The 19,165-nt window shown below is 31.4% G+C and overlaps 3 protein-coding genes across 5 annotated transcripts; all 3 read left to right on the top strand.

The window, feature by feature from the left end:
* Positions 1 to 3,221: 3,221 nt before the first annotated feature.
* Positions 3,222 to 4,827, top strand: LOC105136631 (arginine biosynthesis bifunctional protein ArgJ, chloroplastic-like). 2 transcript variants are annotated; one of them, XM_011042042.1, is made up of 3 exons: positions 3,222 to 3,541; positions 3,887 to 4,010; positions 4,220 to 4,827. In XM_011042042.1, the coding sequence occupies exons 1-3, from the start codon at positions 3,476 to 3,478 to the stop codon at positions 4,339 to 4,341; spliced, it is 312 nt and encodes a 103-aa protein (XP_011040344.1). In that variant the 5' UTR covers positions 3,222 to 3,475; the 3' UTR covers positions 4,342 to 4,827. The 2 variants fall into 2 exon arrangements, with proteins under 2 accessions (XP_011040344.1, XP_011040345.1); XM_011042043.1 differs by lacking the exon at positions 3,222 to 3,541 and having other exon boundaries at positions 3,556 to 4,010.
* A 3,618-nt stretch (positions 4,828 to 8,445) lies between these two features.
* On the top strand, positions 8,446 to 10,828 carry LOC105136630 (peptide methionine sulfoxide reductase A1-like). Its single transcript, XM_011042041.1, has 2 exons — positions 8,446 to 9,084; positions 10,320 to 10,828. The coding sequence occupies exons 1-2, from the start codon at positions 8,536 to 8,538 to the stop codon at positions 10,569 to 10,571; spliced, it is 801 nt and encodes a 266-aa protein (XP_011040343.1). The 5' UTR covers positions 8,446 to 8,535; the 3' UTR covers positions 10,572 to 10,828.
* A 5,484-nt stretch (positions 10,829 to 16,312) lies between these two features.
* On the top strand, positions 16,313 to 18,819 carry LOC105136629 (cyclin-U4-1-like). 2 transcript variants are annotated; one of them, XM_011042040.1, is made up of 3 exons: positions 16,313 to 16,550; positions 16,761 to 16,849; positions 17,946 to 18,819. In XM_011042040.1, exons 1-3 carry the CDS (start codon positions 16,515 to 16,517, stop codon positions 18,193 to 18,195), a joined length of 375 nt encoding a protein of 124 aa, XP_011040342.1. In that variant the 5' UTR covers positions 16,313 to 16,514; the 3' UTR covers positions 18,196 to 18,819. The 2 variants fall into 2 exon arrangements, with proteins under 2 accessions (XP_011040342.1, XP_011040341.1); XM_011042039.1 differs by having other exon boundaries at positions 16,342 to 16,849.
* The last annotated feature ends 346 nt before the right edge of the window (positions 18,820 to 19,165 follow it).

The raw sequence follows: 19,165 nt of genomic DNA, 5'->3' as shown, positions 1-19,165 counted from the left end.
TTACCGTCTGGTTTATTGAAACTTGTATGCTCTAGGCATTATAAAAAGGAAAACTTATTTATGTTAGTCACTATATTTTTAATAAAATACTTAATCAGTCCCTCTAGTTTGGAAACAATAATATAGTCCCTTGATGGTAGACTACTTAACAATCGTTAAAAAAGAAGAAGTTATGTACCTCATTTTTTTTCTAAATGTCATGTTATTATTTCTTTAATCGATTCTATATTATTATATTTAAAAAACATACCCAATATGTTAAACTTAATATAACAAAAATTTCAGAAAATAGTATATATATATATATTATGTTTTCATCGTAGTTTTGAAAGCTAGGCCGGTCTGGCGAGTCGACCCAACCGACTCAAAACTAGAGTTGGATCAGGTTGTAGAAAAATAGCGAAAGAAAAAATCCGGTTAAAAACTTACTTGCGACTTGTTAATTTTTATTTTTTTACTAAAACGATATAATTTTTTTTTTTAAATTGACCCTATAAAAACTCGAAATTCGACTTTGAACTTGACTGGCCACTAAACTAAATCTGAAAACTATGATTTCAATGTTTAACAATCCTTTTAAAATACTTAATAAATCATTTATAATATATCATGCATTGTTACATACTACTTTTATATATATATATATTATAATAATAATAATAATAATAATAATACAAACCATTCATTTTATTAATCAACATTTAAAGATAAAAATGTATTTGTTTCCGAAACAAAAAGTAAATGTATTTGAAATAAATCTAACATGCTTTGAATACACAGATTATTACAGTTCATAAGTTGTAATGAAAAGTATTTTAAACATGAATTGGGTGGAAATTAAATTGATTAAGACAACGAAACAGTTATACATTTGAGCTCATATAAATATATTAAGAATCAAGAAAGTAGTTAAAAATGTTTATAATTCTTTTTTTTATGAAAACTTTAATGAATCACTTTTACCATAAAAGAAAATATTAATAATTATTATATAAATTAATTTGATGCAAAATTCCACAAATCCTATAGTTTTATTTGAAAAAAATTAAAAGTTAATCATATTTTTAATGATAAAAACTTTATATAAATAGATACATTGCTTAGTCAATAATACTCTTATAACCTGCACTATGCAAAGTTCATGTTAAATTTTAATTCAAGATAAAAATATGTTGATGTTGTAAATGTATTTTTTTGGTATCTTGAGAAATAAGAAAATGATATTTATATTTAATAAAATGAGTTAAAATATATGAATTGATAAGTTAAAAAAAAATTGCTAATGATAATTAATATTAAAATTAGAAAGTTATTCTTCCATCTAAAAACAAGAGGTAGGTGTACATGTAAATATTTTATCCCAGTTATCCTTTTTATTATATACTTATTCATTTATTTTATCTTCAAAGTCACTTATGGTGGCTAAGAACAATTTATTTTTATTTTTATAAATATATCATGCAAATAAAATTATGTTCATAAATATATAAGATAACAAAAATAAGGACAAATTATAATAGTTTCTTTAAAGTACTATAAAACTAAAAAAAATAAAAATATTAATTGTAGTTTAAAAATTAAAATAAACAATTTTAAAAATAAAATAGGAATATTAATTAAAATTTAATTAAAAAAAATGTGAGTTGTTGAATTGATAAATCAGGTTCAAATATCTGACCAAAAATAACATGCATCGATTGATATTTATTTTAAACAGATAAGATATTGTTAATTATTATAAATAACTTATTATTCACTAGATAACTCTTTAGTCACTTCATGTAATTAAAAAAAAAATAGGGTTCGAGTTTTAAAATTCTAAAAACCTATATTTAATTTTTTTTTACATGAAAATATTAAAAAAAAACATCATGAAAATCTTATTAAACTCATTTTTAAATTTAAAATACTCTTTAATCACTCTAAAAATAAAAATAATAAACCAATAAAAAACTTTATGAAATCTATTCTTTTTTTTCTAGTATGGTTAAAGAGCAATACCACCTCCATTGAATTTCTCTTGCAAGACGAATTCATTAACAGTAAAATCAATATTTTTGATAGGTATAATATAATATGGTTATTCAAACATTTTTTTCTTATTAATATTTCTTGGCAATCCTTTTTTTTTTCTCTTAACATTTAAGGACTTAAAAATATAAAAAAATAAATTTATAATTGAAATATAATGCTAAAATAAAAGGGAGAAAATAATATATAAAATAAAACTTCAAGGACCAAATTGATGTTCTTTGCACCAGAATGAAAATGGGTATATTTTGTTTTTTTTATTAAATCCAGTTTTTATTCTTATAATTTTTTAACCTCAACTTAAAATTCTATTTCATAAAATCAATCTTTAATTTATTATTAAAACATTCCTTGACACTATATATTAACATGTAAAACTATACTAATATAACTTGGAAGAATAAGATTGCAAAGAAATAAAATTTGATAATCAAAATAAAATTAAAAAACTGTACAAATGAATAAAGAATCCCAAATGAGTAATCAATAAACAGTGAATTGTATTGTTCATTTTTCCCAGTCTTTTTAGTTTATTTTATAACTATAATCACAATACAATAATTTTATATATAAATCAGAAAAAAGATTTAAAATTTAGTTACATGTAATATGGATGGCTACACCAAAATCAAAAACATTTCACAGAAGCTCTAGAAAAATCAAATAAAACCCCATAAAATCACCCATAACTTTCTCTTTACAAAAGATTTATTATATGTAGATCGATGGAAAATAAACGACAATACGAATGAATTATTTTTAATGAATTAAAGGTGAAGAAATTGCAAAATGATTATATTATAATTATGACATGAATACTTTATGAGTAATAAAGAGCAAATTGAATCTTTTGAAACAATAGGGGTAGTTTTAAGAAAAGTTAAACTAAAAGGGGTACAAATGAGAAATGATGAATCTATGAGGATAAAAATATAGTTTACCTGAAGATAATTTAAGCGTTAAATCCACGTTATTAATAATCACCATTAAAGAATTAAATTTAAAATAATAAAAAGCAAAACCCCTTCAAAGTTCTCAAAGGAAAAAAAAAAATAGAAGCCGCCACCCACCCTGCTGCAGCTGCGACGGTGTTTTTTGAAAAAATTGATTTTTTTTAAGTTAATTTTTTTTGTTTTTATATTATTTAATGTATTGATTTTAAAAAATAAATAAATAAATTATTTTAATATATTTTTAAATAAAAATTACTTTGACAGTTACCGAACGATCAAACAGCTAAAAGACCACCAAGATAAGCGGCGGCACCGGCGGTTTCAGCTTCTACATTCCGCGCCAATTCCAAAAAGATCTATATTTGTGCTCTCTAAAATTCCCAGAACTTCATAGCTCCTCAAAGCTTAATGATTTGCAGGTTTTGAGGTCGTTTGGTTTGAGTAAGAGAAGCTTTAAATTATTTTCAGTGACTGTCTCATCGTTATCAAGTATGAGTGAGGCCTCTAATTATATACCTGCTGCTCCTATTTTTCTCCCTGAAGGACCATGGCAACAATTAAGCTTAGCCCGCTATTTGTTTCAAGGTTCAAGATTTTATTGCTTGACTGTTATTCTGTATTTTCTATTCTTTTAATGATGTTAGCATTGATGGTTTTTTTTCTATTTTTGTTCTTGAGATGACCACAAATGTTACTTTAGTGCGTAAAAATCATGATGGGTTTTTGTTCCATTAAGAGTTAATTATCTCGATGAATAGTGCTACAATCAATGTGGGATTTTGTCTAATTTTTTTCTTTTTTTGGTAATTATTTTGGAAGAGCTTTGAGTTTATTGAATACTGGTATATGGGTGTCTTTTATTTGGTTTCTATAAAATGGCTACCAAGTTTGCAACTTTTGTGGTTCCTGGGGAAGTTACTGCTGCGAAGGGGTTCAAAGCGGCAGGGATATATGGTGGATTGCGTGCCGAAGGGGAGAAACCTGAACATGCACTTGTTAGTTGTGATGTTGATGCTACAGTTGCAGGTGAGGTCTCAGTTTTTAGTGGATATAATATGACGAGTAGTTTTGCAAGTCATGGACTTTTAGATTTGAGGTTATGGTGATTATTTACCTCTCAGGTAGATAGGTTAAACCGCTTGAGTTGCTTGCTTTTGATTGACAAATTATTGGCATCATTAAAGAGATTAGATTATTTTGTCTGATAATTTAAATTTCACACTCTTTATCTCCAGGGCCGTTCACTACCGACATGGTTGCTGCTGCACCGGTATTATACTATAACAATGCGTTAGATACTTCAAAAACGGTATTCCAGAGCATTATTTTTGCGTTGCTTGTATTCGGTTACCTGTAATTCAAATGAAGTATGATCTTGTAGTGACTCAGGTCATGTAAGTGAATTATGTCACATGAAACTGCTGTGAAATGATGGCAAGTACTATTTTTTGCCTTAAAAAAAAGAAAAAGAAAAAACATTCAGCCACAGTCAACTGTTGCTTGTTTCCATTTTTTGAAATAATGACCTTCATGCCCAGTAGACACGACTTTGGAGAAAGATGGTGCAGATTTCTTCACTGAATCAAAGAAATTGCTGATGGTATTGTAGTGATATTTGGAGAAAGACGGTGCAGATTTCAGTGAATCGGAGTTTCAACCATTTATTTGCTTTTTGAGACAAATGAGAGAAGCAGCAGGGCAGACATACACGGAGCACGGTGGCCATATTTGGGTGGATCATCCCAGAACCTTTGGCCATTCCCTCGACTCTTATATTTGCCCCTCCAACCTGAGGCATTTAACAAACTTTAATAGACTGTCCTTTTGCTATGAATTCATATTATTAAAGCATGAATTATTCGGAAGCATCACTCTCAAGAGGCCGAACTTCGACAAAGTTAAGAAAATGCTGTCATCCAAATGGGAGATAAGTTTAATACGAAAAGGCAGTGGAACTTCTGAACACCACTAAAATACATGCAATTAATACTTACTGATCTAAATTGAATAATCTAATTGTCAAATCTTCATTTTTATTTTTATTTTTAAGTTGGTATAAGATGCATTTACATTGAAGCAATGAATTTTGATTCTCTTAATTTTTCTACATTCTTTTTAGAACAGAATACTCTTTACATTGATGATCTGGTATTGAAGCAAAGACTCAAATTTAACAAGGGAATGAATGAGAAAGTTATTGCAGCGTTGTGCATGGACAAATAAAGTGTTAGTTGAAATCTAACTAGCATCAATTATAGCAGTGTTGTGCATGGACAAACAAAGTGATATCTGATATCAAACTAGCATGAAGCACACTGGTTTCTTTAGAAAAACTTGTCACACACTTGAGACTCAATGGCCACACTCTTGCTTACCAGGTCAGTGGTTGTGATTGCAACTGCAGTGATATCTGGAGACAGATGGTGCAGATTTCAGTGAATCGGAGTTTCAGCCATTTAACTGTATGTTACATCATTGCTTTCTCCCTGCCTGTTTCTAAAGGATCACGCTAGTTTCAATAAGTTGGCTATTATTTAAGTGGAGCTATATCTAATGTGGTCCCTAATGCCTGAAAAATTCGATACTGAGACACAATGATAGCAGGTCTTATTTTTTACTCCAGAATTTGCTTTTGGGTTAATTATAGATATGTTGGAACGGTTTCCTGCCACTCCCATGCATTTAGTTGTAGACATCATTGGCTGACAATAGCATTATAAATTTAGCTCAGTTATTGATTTCAATGTAGCCATAAGACCACATAAGTTTAGCAGTCTTTCTGGTTTTGCATTATGTTTCTTCACAATAAAAGTTTCCTTCTGTTCTGGTATTGATATACCTGAATGTCTCTCCTTTCATTCATGGAGTGCGATCATCATTTCTTTCTTTCACATATCTGTTGGTGACAGAAACATTCTGAAACATTTGTAGCTCATTTGCGTTTTGCGCGTTCAATTTCCTTTCTTTTATTAATGCACATTATATACTCAAGGGCAAACTCTTCTCGTACAACAGTAAGTCTAATGTTTCGGGCATGATGTGTCTATTAAGTTTCCATCCCTGTTGAGTTTTGAAATCAATGCAGTCGCTCAACACACATCATGCCTTTCTCACTACACTTAACTGCAAAATAAATGCTCATATCTCCATGTACCCTGGATCGATGCCAATCAAGAAGCAATGCTTTAACTTGCTGCATCCTCTGGTTTTAACTTATTTGATCTGCTATCTCTGTACTTTTCATAGATGACGGACGTGGGGCTGCCATTTAAGTTATGACCATGTCAAAATAAATACTGAGCACACAACATAGCCAAACTCTCACCCTTTCCTTCCTTCACCGGTTCACTCCTGTCTGAGTTTGTAGGCTCTGTGATCATATCATCAATCAAGTGCTCCCTTTAATTATTAAATGATCTCATTGGTGGAACACAATTCTTGCCAGAAATTATAAGTTTAACTGAATGAGTTTACACTTGATCGAAGACTGATTATGTTGTCGTTTTTGGATTTTTTGTGTGGTTTATCAAAATGCAATTTCTTCACCGAATCAGCAATCTCTACGACTACCTCAGCATGTCATGTCAACTTACTTTACATGAAAAAGGAAAGCATATGAATCGGATATTATCCTCCTTGCATATGATGCTTTGCCGGCTTGGGTGGAAATTATTTCCTCTGAGTCTCAAGAATATAAGCAGTACGATATCATCAAACCGACCAGAATCTTTGCCATCCTTGTCCTGTTTTCTTCTATGAAAAAAATTTCTTAGGTGATCGGTCATCAATGGATTTTGAGGTAGACATTTTATCCTTATTGTTTTAGCTCTAATAATATTTTTAGATCAGTTTTTTACATATAAGATAAGTTGGTCATTCACATTTCTTATTGTATTTACAAATTTTTCAACATCAACAAATTAAAATCATTTAAAAACATTAAAAAATTACTAATTTAATATTTTTTTGAACACAAATATAATTTTAGAATGTACAAATAAAATAAAATTAGAGTTTATTTAGTAGTGTGATAGTAGATGTTTTTTAAAGTATTTTTTATTTAAAAATTTATTGAAATAATATTTTATTATTTTTTAAAATCTGAACAACAAAATAATTAAAAAAATAATTATTTTTTCTTCGAAAACACTTTTAAAACTTAAAAAAAAAAAGCATTTAAATCTACATTGGCCTCCGATCCCAGGGGCATCTGGGGGGGAACGAATGAAAACGACGTTAGCATGCAAGAAATAGATGGTGTGAAAGGCTTTCATCCACATTCCAAAATCTAAACCACAAGATGACTAGATGAGATGGCTGGAAATCTGACTCACGAAATCTTCCATGTCCTCTTCCAGATTCTTCCAGTCCACCATCTTCTCCAGTAACAGTGTTCAACCGAAACAGGTAACTCGGAGAATCGGCTGCCATCTTTCTAGCAAGTATAAATAAAGAATATTGATGGTAGGTGAGAGTCGTGTCGGTTATTAGTTGAAGAATATTAATAGCTGTTTGTTTTTATATTTTAAAAATATTTTAAAAAAAAATTAAATTTTTTTATTTTTTATTAACTTCAAATTAATATATTTTTAATATTTTTAAATTATTTTAATATGATGATATCAAAAATAATTTTTAAAAAATAAAAAAATATTATTAATATATATTTTAACACAAAAAACTATTTAAAAAACAATCCCAATCACATTTTTAAAAAAACAATAAAAAGCATCCAGATACTCTAATTTTAAAGCAAACTTGTGGTATATTGTATGTCTGCATTTAACTCCATTCCTAGTCGTGGAATCTAATTTTTTTAAACCTAAAAATAAATAATATTATTTTAGGTTTTTTTTAAAAAAGCTAATTCATTTCATTTTAAAAAAATTGAAATAACATGACTTTTGTAAAAAAAAAAAATCCATTTTTTTATAAAAAATTCCAAGCCTGTTTTTATATAAATATATTAAAATAATTGAAAAGTACTAAAAAATTATTAATTTAATATTTTTATAAATAAAAACAATTTAAAAAGTAAAAATGAAATATAAACATTCTATATTTTTGAAGTGTGGTGGTTTCTATTTGTATGTACTTTTTAAAATTGTTTTTATTTTAAAAAATATTAAATTGATATATTTTTAATAATTTGAATGTGTTTATATTAAAAATTAAAAAAAATATTTTAATATATTTTTAAATAAAAAATACTTTTAAAACGTAATAAATCAGCTTTCATGACTAATGATTCAATAATTACGGCTTAATTCAAATCTTAAGATCTTCCTCGATAACTGTGTGTAAGAAGGTTTAATTACGTGTAAAATAATAAAGCAAGGCAATTTTGAGTGTGAAATTGTTAGTTAGATTTGTGAGCTGTTAAATAAAGACATTAAATTCTTCTAAAAATTATAAAAAAAAATATCATCGAAATTAAATTTGAGAGAAAGAACTACAAAAAAAAATAAAAAAATTCTCTATTTGTTAACCAATTGCAACATCACTTCTCCTCCACCTCCACCAGTGCACATCACGCTCCCAAATCTAAAAAATGCTCCGAAATCTTGCTACCCACTTCTCCTCTACCTCCTCCACCAGCAGCAGCAGCAGCACCACCACCACCCCTCTCCTCCTCCTCTCAAAACCTTTCCGTTCTCTCTCATCAAAATCGCTACTTCTTCTCTCTAAACCCTTCAATTTCCCTCGAACCTCAAAACCCATCTCTTATTACAAGCCATCAATGAACATCCTTAACAAACTAGGCTTTGGTCCCAGGTCACCTGACCCATCAACAATGGACCCAACAATCCCACAAGGTCCCGATGATGACTTACCAGCTCCTGGTCAGCAATTTGCTCAGTTTGGAGCTGGTTGTTTTTGGGGCGTTGAATTAGCATTTCAAAGAGTCCCTGGTGTTACTAAAACTGAAGTGGGTTATACTCAGGGCTCATTGCATAATCCGACTTATGAGGATGTTTGTACCGGTACTACTAATCATAATGAAGTTGTTAGGGTTCAGTATGACCCTAAAGAGTGTAGCTTTGACACTTTGCTTGATGTTTTGTGGGCTAGACATGACCCTACTACCTTGAATCGCCAGGTGGGTTTGCTTGAATCGGCTTTTTTTTTAACGGGTTGTCAAAATTTTATTTTTTTTGTGTTAAAGTTTGAGGCTTGGTGGTGATGTGAACTGGGTTTTGAATGGATTGTGCTGTGCTGGTTTGTAATTGGGTTTTGTTAATTTTCTTGGATTCTTGCTTAATTTGTAGTGCTACATGTTTTAAGTTCTTAAAGTTGGTTGATATTTTGGAGGTTTGGGTGGTTGACTTTTTTGGGTTTCAGGTGAGCTCTTCAGTGGATAATTCACTTTTTGTTTGATTGACTGCTTAGCATTTGTGTTGATAGTTGTTTTTTTGGTTCAAGTTCTATTTTTTTTTGTCTTTCTTGAGAATGATTTGAGGTGATTTTGGGGCTAATTGCTTGGCATTTCCGTCCTTATTGTTGATATGTTACTAATTATTTCTATTTTTCGTTATTATCTAAACAAGCCAATAACCTTCTATACCATGTGTCAATTCGTTTTCCTGAAATGTATAGGTGCCCGGGTATGGGTTATTAGGAAACACACATAGGTTTTTTAGAATCTAACTAAATGTAATATGATGTAGCTGAAGAATGAAATGGAAAGACCTACTAACTTGGTGTCCACAATGAAGAAAATTAGTTGTCAAATCCACTTTGATTTTGGACAGTCTGGTGTGGTATCTACTTTGTATCATTTTGGAAGGGTAACCATCGAAATTATAGATAATTTTCTAGAGAGTTCTGTGCATGTTGAGAACTTCAACATCCGGTCACCCCTAATAGTCACGCATTGGACATTTGATTATACCTCGTTGGTTGTGTGAGTCAGCAATGTTGCTTGATTTGCATTAAGGGCAACCCAACGAGGATATGCATTATCAGGTTGCACTTTAATGGTGCTGTGCGAGTCCATTGTTCATCTACTCCATTCTCTGTCATATTAGGATTAATGAGCATTATCACTTGTTTTCATTGGAATAGACGATCCATTTCGGACATGTATATTCTAGGAGGTAGTCCCGGCATTCCTGTGGTCATCACATGTCTTCCTGTTTCATTGTTAGCTTATTATATCACGCCATCAATAGCTGATGTCACTTTGTTTCTTCCAATGTTACCATGACATAATATTAATCTGCATTGTCTCAATCTCAAGGGATTTTATTGTGATACAAGTCTGATTTCAATGTACTCTTCTTATGGTCTATTCATATTGCATATTCTAATATCTCGCTGGTCCTTGCTGGGCAGGGGAATGATGTGGGAACACAGTACAGGTCTGGAATATACTATTACACCCCTGAGCAGGAGAAAGCAGCGAAGGAGTCCCTGGAACGGCAGCAGAAGCTCTTGAACAGGAAGATAGTCACTGAGATTTTACCTGCCAAAAAATTCTACAGAGCAGAAGAATACCACCAGCAGTATCTTGCAAAGGGTGGCCGATTTGGATTTATGCAATCTGCTGAGAAAGGATGCAATGATCCAATCAGATGCTATGGCTAAGTCCATAACCATCATTTAGAGGCAAACATCGTCCTAGGTTAATTATTCTTGTCCTGAGATTATACCTGTTTATATTGATAAACCTATGCTTTTGTGTGCTAGGCTATGTTGTGAATGCCATATGTGCTTTGCGTCCAGGATGCAGACATCTAGATACCTAAACGTGTTTTATGGCCGCGTGCTGTACTGTGTGTGTAAAGGTAGTTTGGGCAGAATGGTTGGTATATAAGAAGTGAAGTTTTTCTGTAGTTTATTTTGCTCTTCTAGTTGAATAGGTGTACTCGCTAGGCTGATCATAAAATTTTGCGGTTTAGCATCAGGATTGTTTACTAGTAGCAAGTTTTGCTTATGAGTAAACTTCTTTTCTTATGAGTAAACTTCTTTTCTTTCCTTAGAAATAAAAAAATAAAAAATCAAGAAATAAGCCATATTCGAACGCATCTCATCTCCCCATTTGCTAGTATCAATATTTCTTAAATTACTAGGTATAATTATCAAATCTTTGTTCAAAAAAGATAAAAACTCATCAAACTGGAGGATAAAACTAGGGTATTGATAGAGAAAACAAGTAAGAAACAGTCAAATTCATAGAACAATGGAAGAAAATAGAAAGATGAAAGGCTGTTTACCAATGATATTGTGAGAACATGACGAACAATAGCTAGGGTTTTTTCCTTGGAGAGGACGATCGAGAGATTGTTTATTATCAAAGTATTTAACATATATATATATTCGCTATCAAGCCTAACAATTTTCTATTATTTTTTTTTTCTAATCAAGAATTTCCAAAGGAAGTATCCTTGTTGATGCTTCCGTGCACAGTTAAAGGGCCTCGTTTTCTGTTTCGGCCTGCTTCGTCTGGGCTTGTAATTTTGTTGTACTTGTAGTTTGGCCTTGATGAGCTTTTATATATGTAGGGCTTTTGCCCTGATTAATGAGATTTATTATGATGAAAAAAAAAATACCTGACATATATGAAATGTTTCTTGATTTCATAAATATAGTTATTCCATAATACAAATTATGTGATAGGAAAATGTTGAAAATTCCAAAAATAGGCTCTTATTTATTAAAATGGTGGATTGGATGATTTTGAGTTTGTCTTCTTTTTTTTTTTAATAAAAAATTAAAATTGAGTTCATATTATTTTGTAAATACTTAAAAGACAAAATATTGAAATATCGGAGAAAAATAACAGTTAACAATCTCTTAAAAACATTATGTTATGTTGATTTATTTTAATTTTAAATGATCATATAAAAATCTTTCTAATGATAGAGTAAAGAAAATGTTGATGTTTATTGTTTAAAGTGAAAGAAAGATGGAGGATTTCGACAACATTAGGAAAAGGCAATGGCAAAAAAGTCTTGTATTGAGGAATTAGCAATAGGCAGTTTGGCAATTGGAGAATGCAATGATTTGCTACTACTATAACAACTCTATTCTATTTTTTTAAAAAAAAAAACTGTTGAAATATATATTTTTATCTATAAATCAAACTAATTTTTTTACACAAAAGTGTTGTCAATATATTTTTTATATAAGAAAAAATTAATTTTTAATAAAAAAAATTGAAAATTATATGTGCTGATAAATATATAAAAAAAGTTGTCAACTTTGCACCGTTAGTAGGATTTCAAGTTAATTTTTAATATAGTAGAAGAATGTAATAATGTCATGGATGTGTTTTATGGCATTATGATTTTTTATTAATAAATATAAAAGTTTTTTTTTTATGTTTAATGAGAATTTTAAAAATATATAAACCGCTAAACTGAGAAAGAGTTGTGGATTCTAATTGAATATCATAGAAATATAAATTTATTAATTTATAATTAATTCCTAGAAAATGAGTTAGATTAGAGAAAAATATTATATAAAACAGTTAATACCACGCAGAGTACGTATCAAGAAAACTAAAATTTAAGAATTTATGAAACACTTTAGAAAATAATCATGCAGTTTGCAAATGTCGTATCAAACAACTTCTATACTTCAACTGGGAAAGTAAATCACTGTAGTCCAGATATTAAGTCGAAGAAGATAAATTAAACTCAATATATATATATATATATATATATATATAATTTTTAATTAGTACTTAAATATTTTTGTTGCACAAAATAATAACATTATCAAAATCCCTTGAATGCAGTAGAACATGCATCACATACCTCACCAACGTGGGTAGCACGAGTCAAGATGCAACGATAGAAAAAGAAAATAAAAATAAAAATCCTCCTCCATGTTCAGGTCATGTTAAATGCTGAACAATTAAAACAATTGAAAGGGAATAAACAGCCGTTTTAACTAGTAAAATATCATGTTTGAAATCTGCTAATTACATGACCCTCCAAGGCTACAGGAATACCATGCTTCGTTGAAGCAAAATTTTGATGGTAAAAAATAATTTAAATTACTGCTGTTTTAGAGAATCATGCCGGCGCAGATAAGGCAGGGCATGGCGAGCATGTTAAGGAGCTTTGAAAGTGGGAAGTTGATCGACTTTTTCTTAGTTAATCCGTGTGGTATTTAATTAATTACTAATTAATATACTAATGTTAATAATTTTATGTGCAATGTTATGCAAATGTAATTGACTATACGTACGTACTCGAAAGAAAAAGAAAAGGAAAAGGTGAGAACGGTTAGCTTGGAGTGCAAGGAAGCAAGAACTGCTATAAATGATTAGTTTGGTGGTTAACCAATTTAATCCTAACCTAAACCACTAAGTTTTATAAACAAGCATGATCATACTCCAAGCCCGGTGGATGGGAGAAACATATGATTTCTTTTCCTGCCTTAATAATATATAAATACCGAGTAAGACACTTGGAAAATACTGGATTATTTAACTTGAATAGATAGCATAATTATAAGATCATTTGGACATCTTAATCATCTGATTAAATGGGGTTTATTGTTAATTAAGGTCTTGAATAATAAATATAAATCGAGTCTATATATAAAAATTAAAAATAAGTTGATAAGTAGTGTCTCACGGGGATGAAACTGAGGATATTGCAATCTATTTTGAGTTGATTTGAGGCTTCTCCTGTGACCCCATTATGCTAACAACAACTGCAAAAAGCACCAAGCACAGCAGATCAAAGGGTTTTCTTTCTTTTCTTTTCTAGTTACTTCACGTTAGTCAGGCCACAAGAAGAACAAAAACCCTCGTATTAAGATATCCAAGAAAACAAAATGAAGAAAACAGCTGTTTTGAATTAATGATTATATATTTGTTTTCAAGTGTTAGAAGTAACAAGCTGTCAGTAAGAAAACCAGACACCTAGCCTAGAAAGAGGTATAAAAGAAATACAGAAGACGAGAAATCACAAGTACAAGAATGTTGCGCCGTAATGTGGACACATTCTGCTAGCTAGCTAGCTAGCTGGAATTCTAATGATTGCCCTCTTTATGCGACGCAAGTAAGGCACTCGATTCACGATGGTTAGGAGTTTTGCGTGAAGTTAACCTTCTTAAAAGAAATTGAAAATAAATAAATAAATAAATAATAATTAATTAGGGTATGAATTGGTATATGGATATTCTAGATCAGATCATCTAGTTGTTTGATGGGACCATTTCCATTTTTAATAGAGCTATAGTTTCTGTTTTATATAATCACAACTCGAATTTTCAATGCTTGTCTATATCCAAAGCCTCAATTCTCATGTGATCTTGTTCAGGCACAGGACAAGAGGCTAGCTAGGGATTCAAATTAACAATCATATTTATTATAACCTATTTTTTACCCTCATTTTATAACATATTTTTAAGAATACGTAAATGTAAAAAAAAAAAAAATTGTTTTTTTAATGCAAGTCAGTTAATTTACAGTATTTTTGGCATTTTTGCTTATTTTATTATTGCGTAACAATTAAGTTTTTTTATAAAATAAAATGAAAAAAATAAAGGGTGAAATGATGAGTCATAAATATAATAGAGAATCAAAAAATATAATAAAATATTAAATAAATAAGGAAAACTCAAAGATTTAAAATTCTCTCAAATATCTTCCAATTAATTGTTAGATTTTAATTTTAAGGGTTTTTAAAACTATAAATAGAGGCGTATAGTATACTTGGAGAGACACCTTGATAGGGGGGAGGGGGGGGTGTTGGGGCTAGCAAAAAATAGAAAAGCACAGCAGCCCCCGATTAAAATGCCTGTCTTTTATCGAAGTGATGAATTTAAATAAAAACATTAGGTTATATGTTTGACGAGCATGAGATTCTTCGCAGGTCATTTTCACTAATTTTACTGTGTAAAACCGATTCATAACTGAGTCCACAACACGTTCTACTCATATTCAGAAATTTAACTATGATTTCCTTGCTCGTTAGGACTATTCAAACACAGCATTGACATCAACTTTCCCTCTCAAGCTTAAATTCCAACCCGACTTTGGTGCCATGAGAAACAAGATATAAAACCAGTGGGGACGTAAATGTCACGATATTCCTTTTCTTGCCAACCTCATCCACCAAAAGAGAGAAAGCAACCGTAGTTAGATGCTATTACAAGTCAGACAAATTTATTTATTTTTCAATTCTCAATTATCCCTAATAATTACTCAAGTCCCACCTTTGATATGCAATCACTTGTCGAATCCAATTATCTGTTGGAACATCTCTATCATGATTTTGATGTTAAGACAAAATCATGGGTTTAATACAATAATTATTAAAAAAAACTAATAAATTAGGAGTTATAATGATGTCTAATTACTGCTCAACCACAAAAATCTATATAACTTGGACATCCATACTGAAGCAAGGACTGTGCGAGAGTCATGGGAAAGAACCTGGCTTCTGAGAATACCATAACTATGGAGGAATTTTCCTGGTCGCATGCAGTAATAGAAAGACAGGAATCCTTTTCCTTAGATGGGGAAGATGTTTGTGGCATGGATGGTATGGATAATGTGCTGGAGGTTGATGTGAGGGAGGAAGTAGCACGCGAAAGAGATGGTTCTTATGAGGATACACCGGTGGGTTCTGTACCAGATGTTTCTTACTCGAAACCCTGAATCCTCCAAAGCCACAGTAAGAGAGCAGAGTCCTAGAGAGGCAAGGTTGCTATGGAGGATGAGGCGATTTCCATGGTGGAAAAAACACAGTTAATTTAATGATCCAGGAGGTCAGGAAGCTTCTCACATTGATGCGGTTATGGCTTGTCTTAACGATTCCGATGCCTCTATTGATCAGATTTGAGCTATACAAGGTTGTTTGGGTATCTTTGTGATGCTTCCGGCCGGTGATCAGGATGTGAGTGGTCCTACGACCAAAATCTTTTTCTCCCCTAATGAATCTCAGCATGTTTGCCAGCCACTTCTGTTGTTAAAGAGAGTGGCTTTACTAGCTAGGACCACTGATTTTGGGAGATATCTTGTGGTGCCCTTGCTTCACCAGCGAGCAACCAAGTACACGTTCTGTCACATTTTTGATTAAGACAAGTGAAGATTAGCCAGTTGGAAAGCGGACGGATTTTCGTTGACAGGGAGGATAACTCTTTCCTAGCCAGTTCTGCAAGCCATGCTGATCATGTAAACAGTGCAAGAGTTTTATATGGGGATGAGGAAAATCTAATTCATATTTCGCAAACCAAATAAAATAAAAAAACTTAATAGGTCTTAATTCTATAAAAAAAAAATAAGATTTTAATGTAATTATTAGGTAATAAATACTAATATTCCTAAATAATACCAAAACACTAAATAATCATACAATATTAAATTTCCCAAGTGGACAAATAATATGTATATCATTGTTTGAAAAGCTAGGGAGATGCATAAAGACACCCTCTTACATAGTAGTAAACTTGGAAAGAAATAAAAAATTGCAGTAAAATCGTTTGACACGCGCTATACAAGGGGAAGGCAGGAGGTGTCTTATAAAACACGGCTAGCACACAACAGCCAAAGTAAACAACACAAGAATGGCAGAATTAGCAGAGACTGCAGTGATGCCTAAGGTCATACCTTTCCTCTCTTCTCTTCTTCAAAGAGTAGCAGAATCTAATGATATTAGCCATCAGTTATACCCCCAGAAAGTCTCAATCTTTCATGGCCTTTCTAGACCTGCTATATCCATTCAAAACTATCTTGAAAGAATCTTCAAGTATGCAAATTGTAGCCCCTCTTGTTTTGTTGTTGCTTATGTGTATCTTGATCGGTTTTCTCAGAGACAATCCTGTTTTCCTCTCAATTCTTTCAATGTGCATAGATTGCTCATCACAAGTGTCTTGGTCTCTGTCAAGTTCATGGATGATATGTAAGTAATCTTCAGAATCCAGTTCTTGAGCTAAGTTCCTTTTGATCTTTAATTTAGTTTTTATTTTATTTTCATAGTTCTTCTTCTTGATCTGGGATCAACTTTGATAAGTGGATTCAAGTTTGATGATCCAACTAATGAGTTTATATTTTTCTCTTCATCAAAGATAATGGATGGTAGTCCTGGACAAGGATTCTTGATTGGAATCTTTCCTTTTCTTTATTTTACCTTGATGACATTCAACTCTGAAATGTTAAAACACATTAAAGGATAGGTTAGGCCTCAAAGTTCAAGTCATGCCCAAGTTCGAATTGAAAAAAGAATTATTGATTTTCTTTGTATTAAATGAAATTCCATGTGATGAAAATCTTGCACCTTGCATCTCAGTTAAGATCCGAAGCTTAAACTTGTGTATACATAGGCATGAAAACTCTCAAGCGACAAGATATTTTCTTTGCTTGAAAGTAGCCATGCCGAATCACGTCAGCATTTTGATTCAAGAAGTCAGACTTGATATTCTAAAAACATAGAATGATGGCCAGTGATCCGATGAGATCCCCTTAATTAACGAAAACGCAGTACACAAAACTGGGTGCATATGGGATCGGAAAAAATCCCATCTGAATGGGCCACAGCCAAGAAAAAGAAGACACCCATGTGTAAAACTTCAGCTTTGATTTGACTATACCACCTAAGTTTGTGGTGTTATTGCCTCTGTCTGTTTAAGCATGCCTGTAAATTCGATCAAATTGTAAGCATGTTTCACTTTCATCCTAGAGAGGGGTCAGGTCAGTGACAGCTCAATCAAATCTCTATATTTTGTTTAAAGCCACAGCATCTAGAAGCATTTCTTTCCTTTCCTTTCATTTTTCCTTTTTTGGGCCATTTAAAATACTCAGCCCTCTCGGGCCTCGGCTGTTTTTGTTGACTGCCAATACCCACTGTGCTTTACTGCCAAAATCATGGTGGCAGGCTAGTGGTTCGATTGTTTGTCTGTTATTCATTCCAACTGGAAACCATAAATAAGATTACTAATGTAGAAAGTTTATTTATCTTAGCGTTGATATGTCTTTGTTTCGTGTTCTTGCCTGGTCAGATATTACAACAACGCTTTCTATGCTAAAGTTGGAGGAATCAGCACAAGAGAGATGAATCTTCTTGAAGTGGATTTTTTATTTGGTCTGGGCTTCCAGTTGAATGTGACACCAGCCACATTCCACTTCTATTGCTCTTACCTTCAGAGAGAAATGTCGATTCAGTCTCCTCTAAATATCGCAAGACCACTGAAAATCCATTGCTGTTTCAATGAAGATGAATCCACTCATCAAAAACGGCTTGCTGTTTAGATAATATTTAGGATGGTTAGGAAAGTTGGACCTTAAAAAAAGGAACTAGCAGACTTTTAGTAGTGCTAGTCATGGAGGGTCATGCACATGTGAGAGCTTGGATGTTTTCCATAAGCATTCTGGTTTGAAATGATGGACTCGAAACTCTCATCTGGCATCCTATGATTTGAGGCACTGCACACATTTTCAAGCTCAGTTTTTTATGCTACTCGTCGTATTTCTCCTTTTCTTTTTGGTTGGAAATTCGCAAATCAATGCTATGTACAGATGGGCTTTCTGTCCTTACAGTCTGGCTAACTTGATGTATATAGCTCATGATCAATCTTCCCTGTAAAACATGACCAGAACTTAACTTTGCAATGCCCTGTCGCCCAAGTTCCTCAATGGGACAAGTAATCCAGGCTTCTAGAGACTGTGAATGAATACTGACAGAAGCAATATCAGTAGAAAACAGAATCTTGCTTAGCCTTCCAAATGCATGGATAGAAGAAAAATTGCAATAGAAGCATTGCGCAATCTCTCTATGCATATGTAGGAGACTAACCAAATTGAGCTGTGTTGTGATTTCACTTGTTAACAATGGTTAATGACTGTAAGGAAATTAGCTGGTGTTTAGAGATTAAAGAGATAGGTTCATTTTTTAATTTCTTGAATTTTAATTTTGAGATTTACATTCAAAATAATTTTATTCCTTGTAATGTGCTAATCTAATGTACTAATATAGAGAATGTCTTTTTAATTTTTTTAAAAAATAAAACTAGGATTGTATTTGATAAATATTTTAGATTATAAATGACACAAGAAACAAAAAGGTATTTTATTGGAAAGATAAAAACAAAAATATAAAATGACTAATATAATCTCAAAATGAAATTTTATACTTTTAAAATAATATATATATAATAAAAAAATTAATTTTCTAATAATAAATTATTATTATTATCATTATTATTGCTTACCTAAAAAAAAT

Source organism: Populus euphratica, unplaced genomic scaffold (genome assembly GCF_000495115.2).
Source record: "Populus euphratica unplaced genomic scaffold, PopEup_1.0 scaffold133.1, whole genome shotgun sequence".
NCBI classification, from domain to species: Eukaryota; Viridiplantae; Streptophyta; class Magnoliopsida; order Malpighiales; family Salicaceae; genus Populus; species Populus euphratica.
This window is presented reverse-complemented; position numbering and strand designations above follow the sequence as displayed.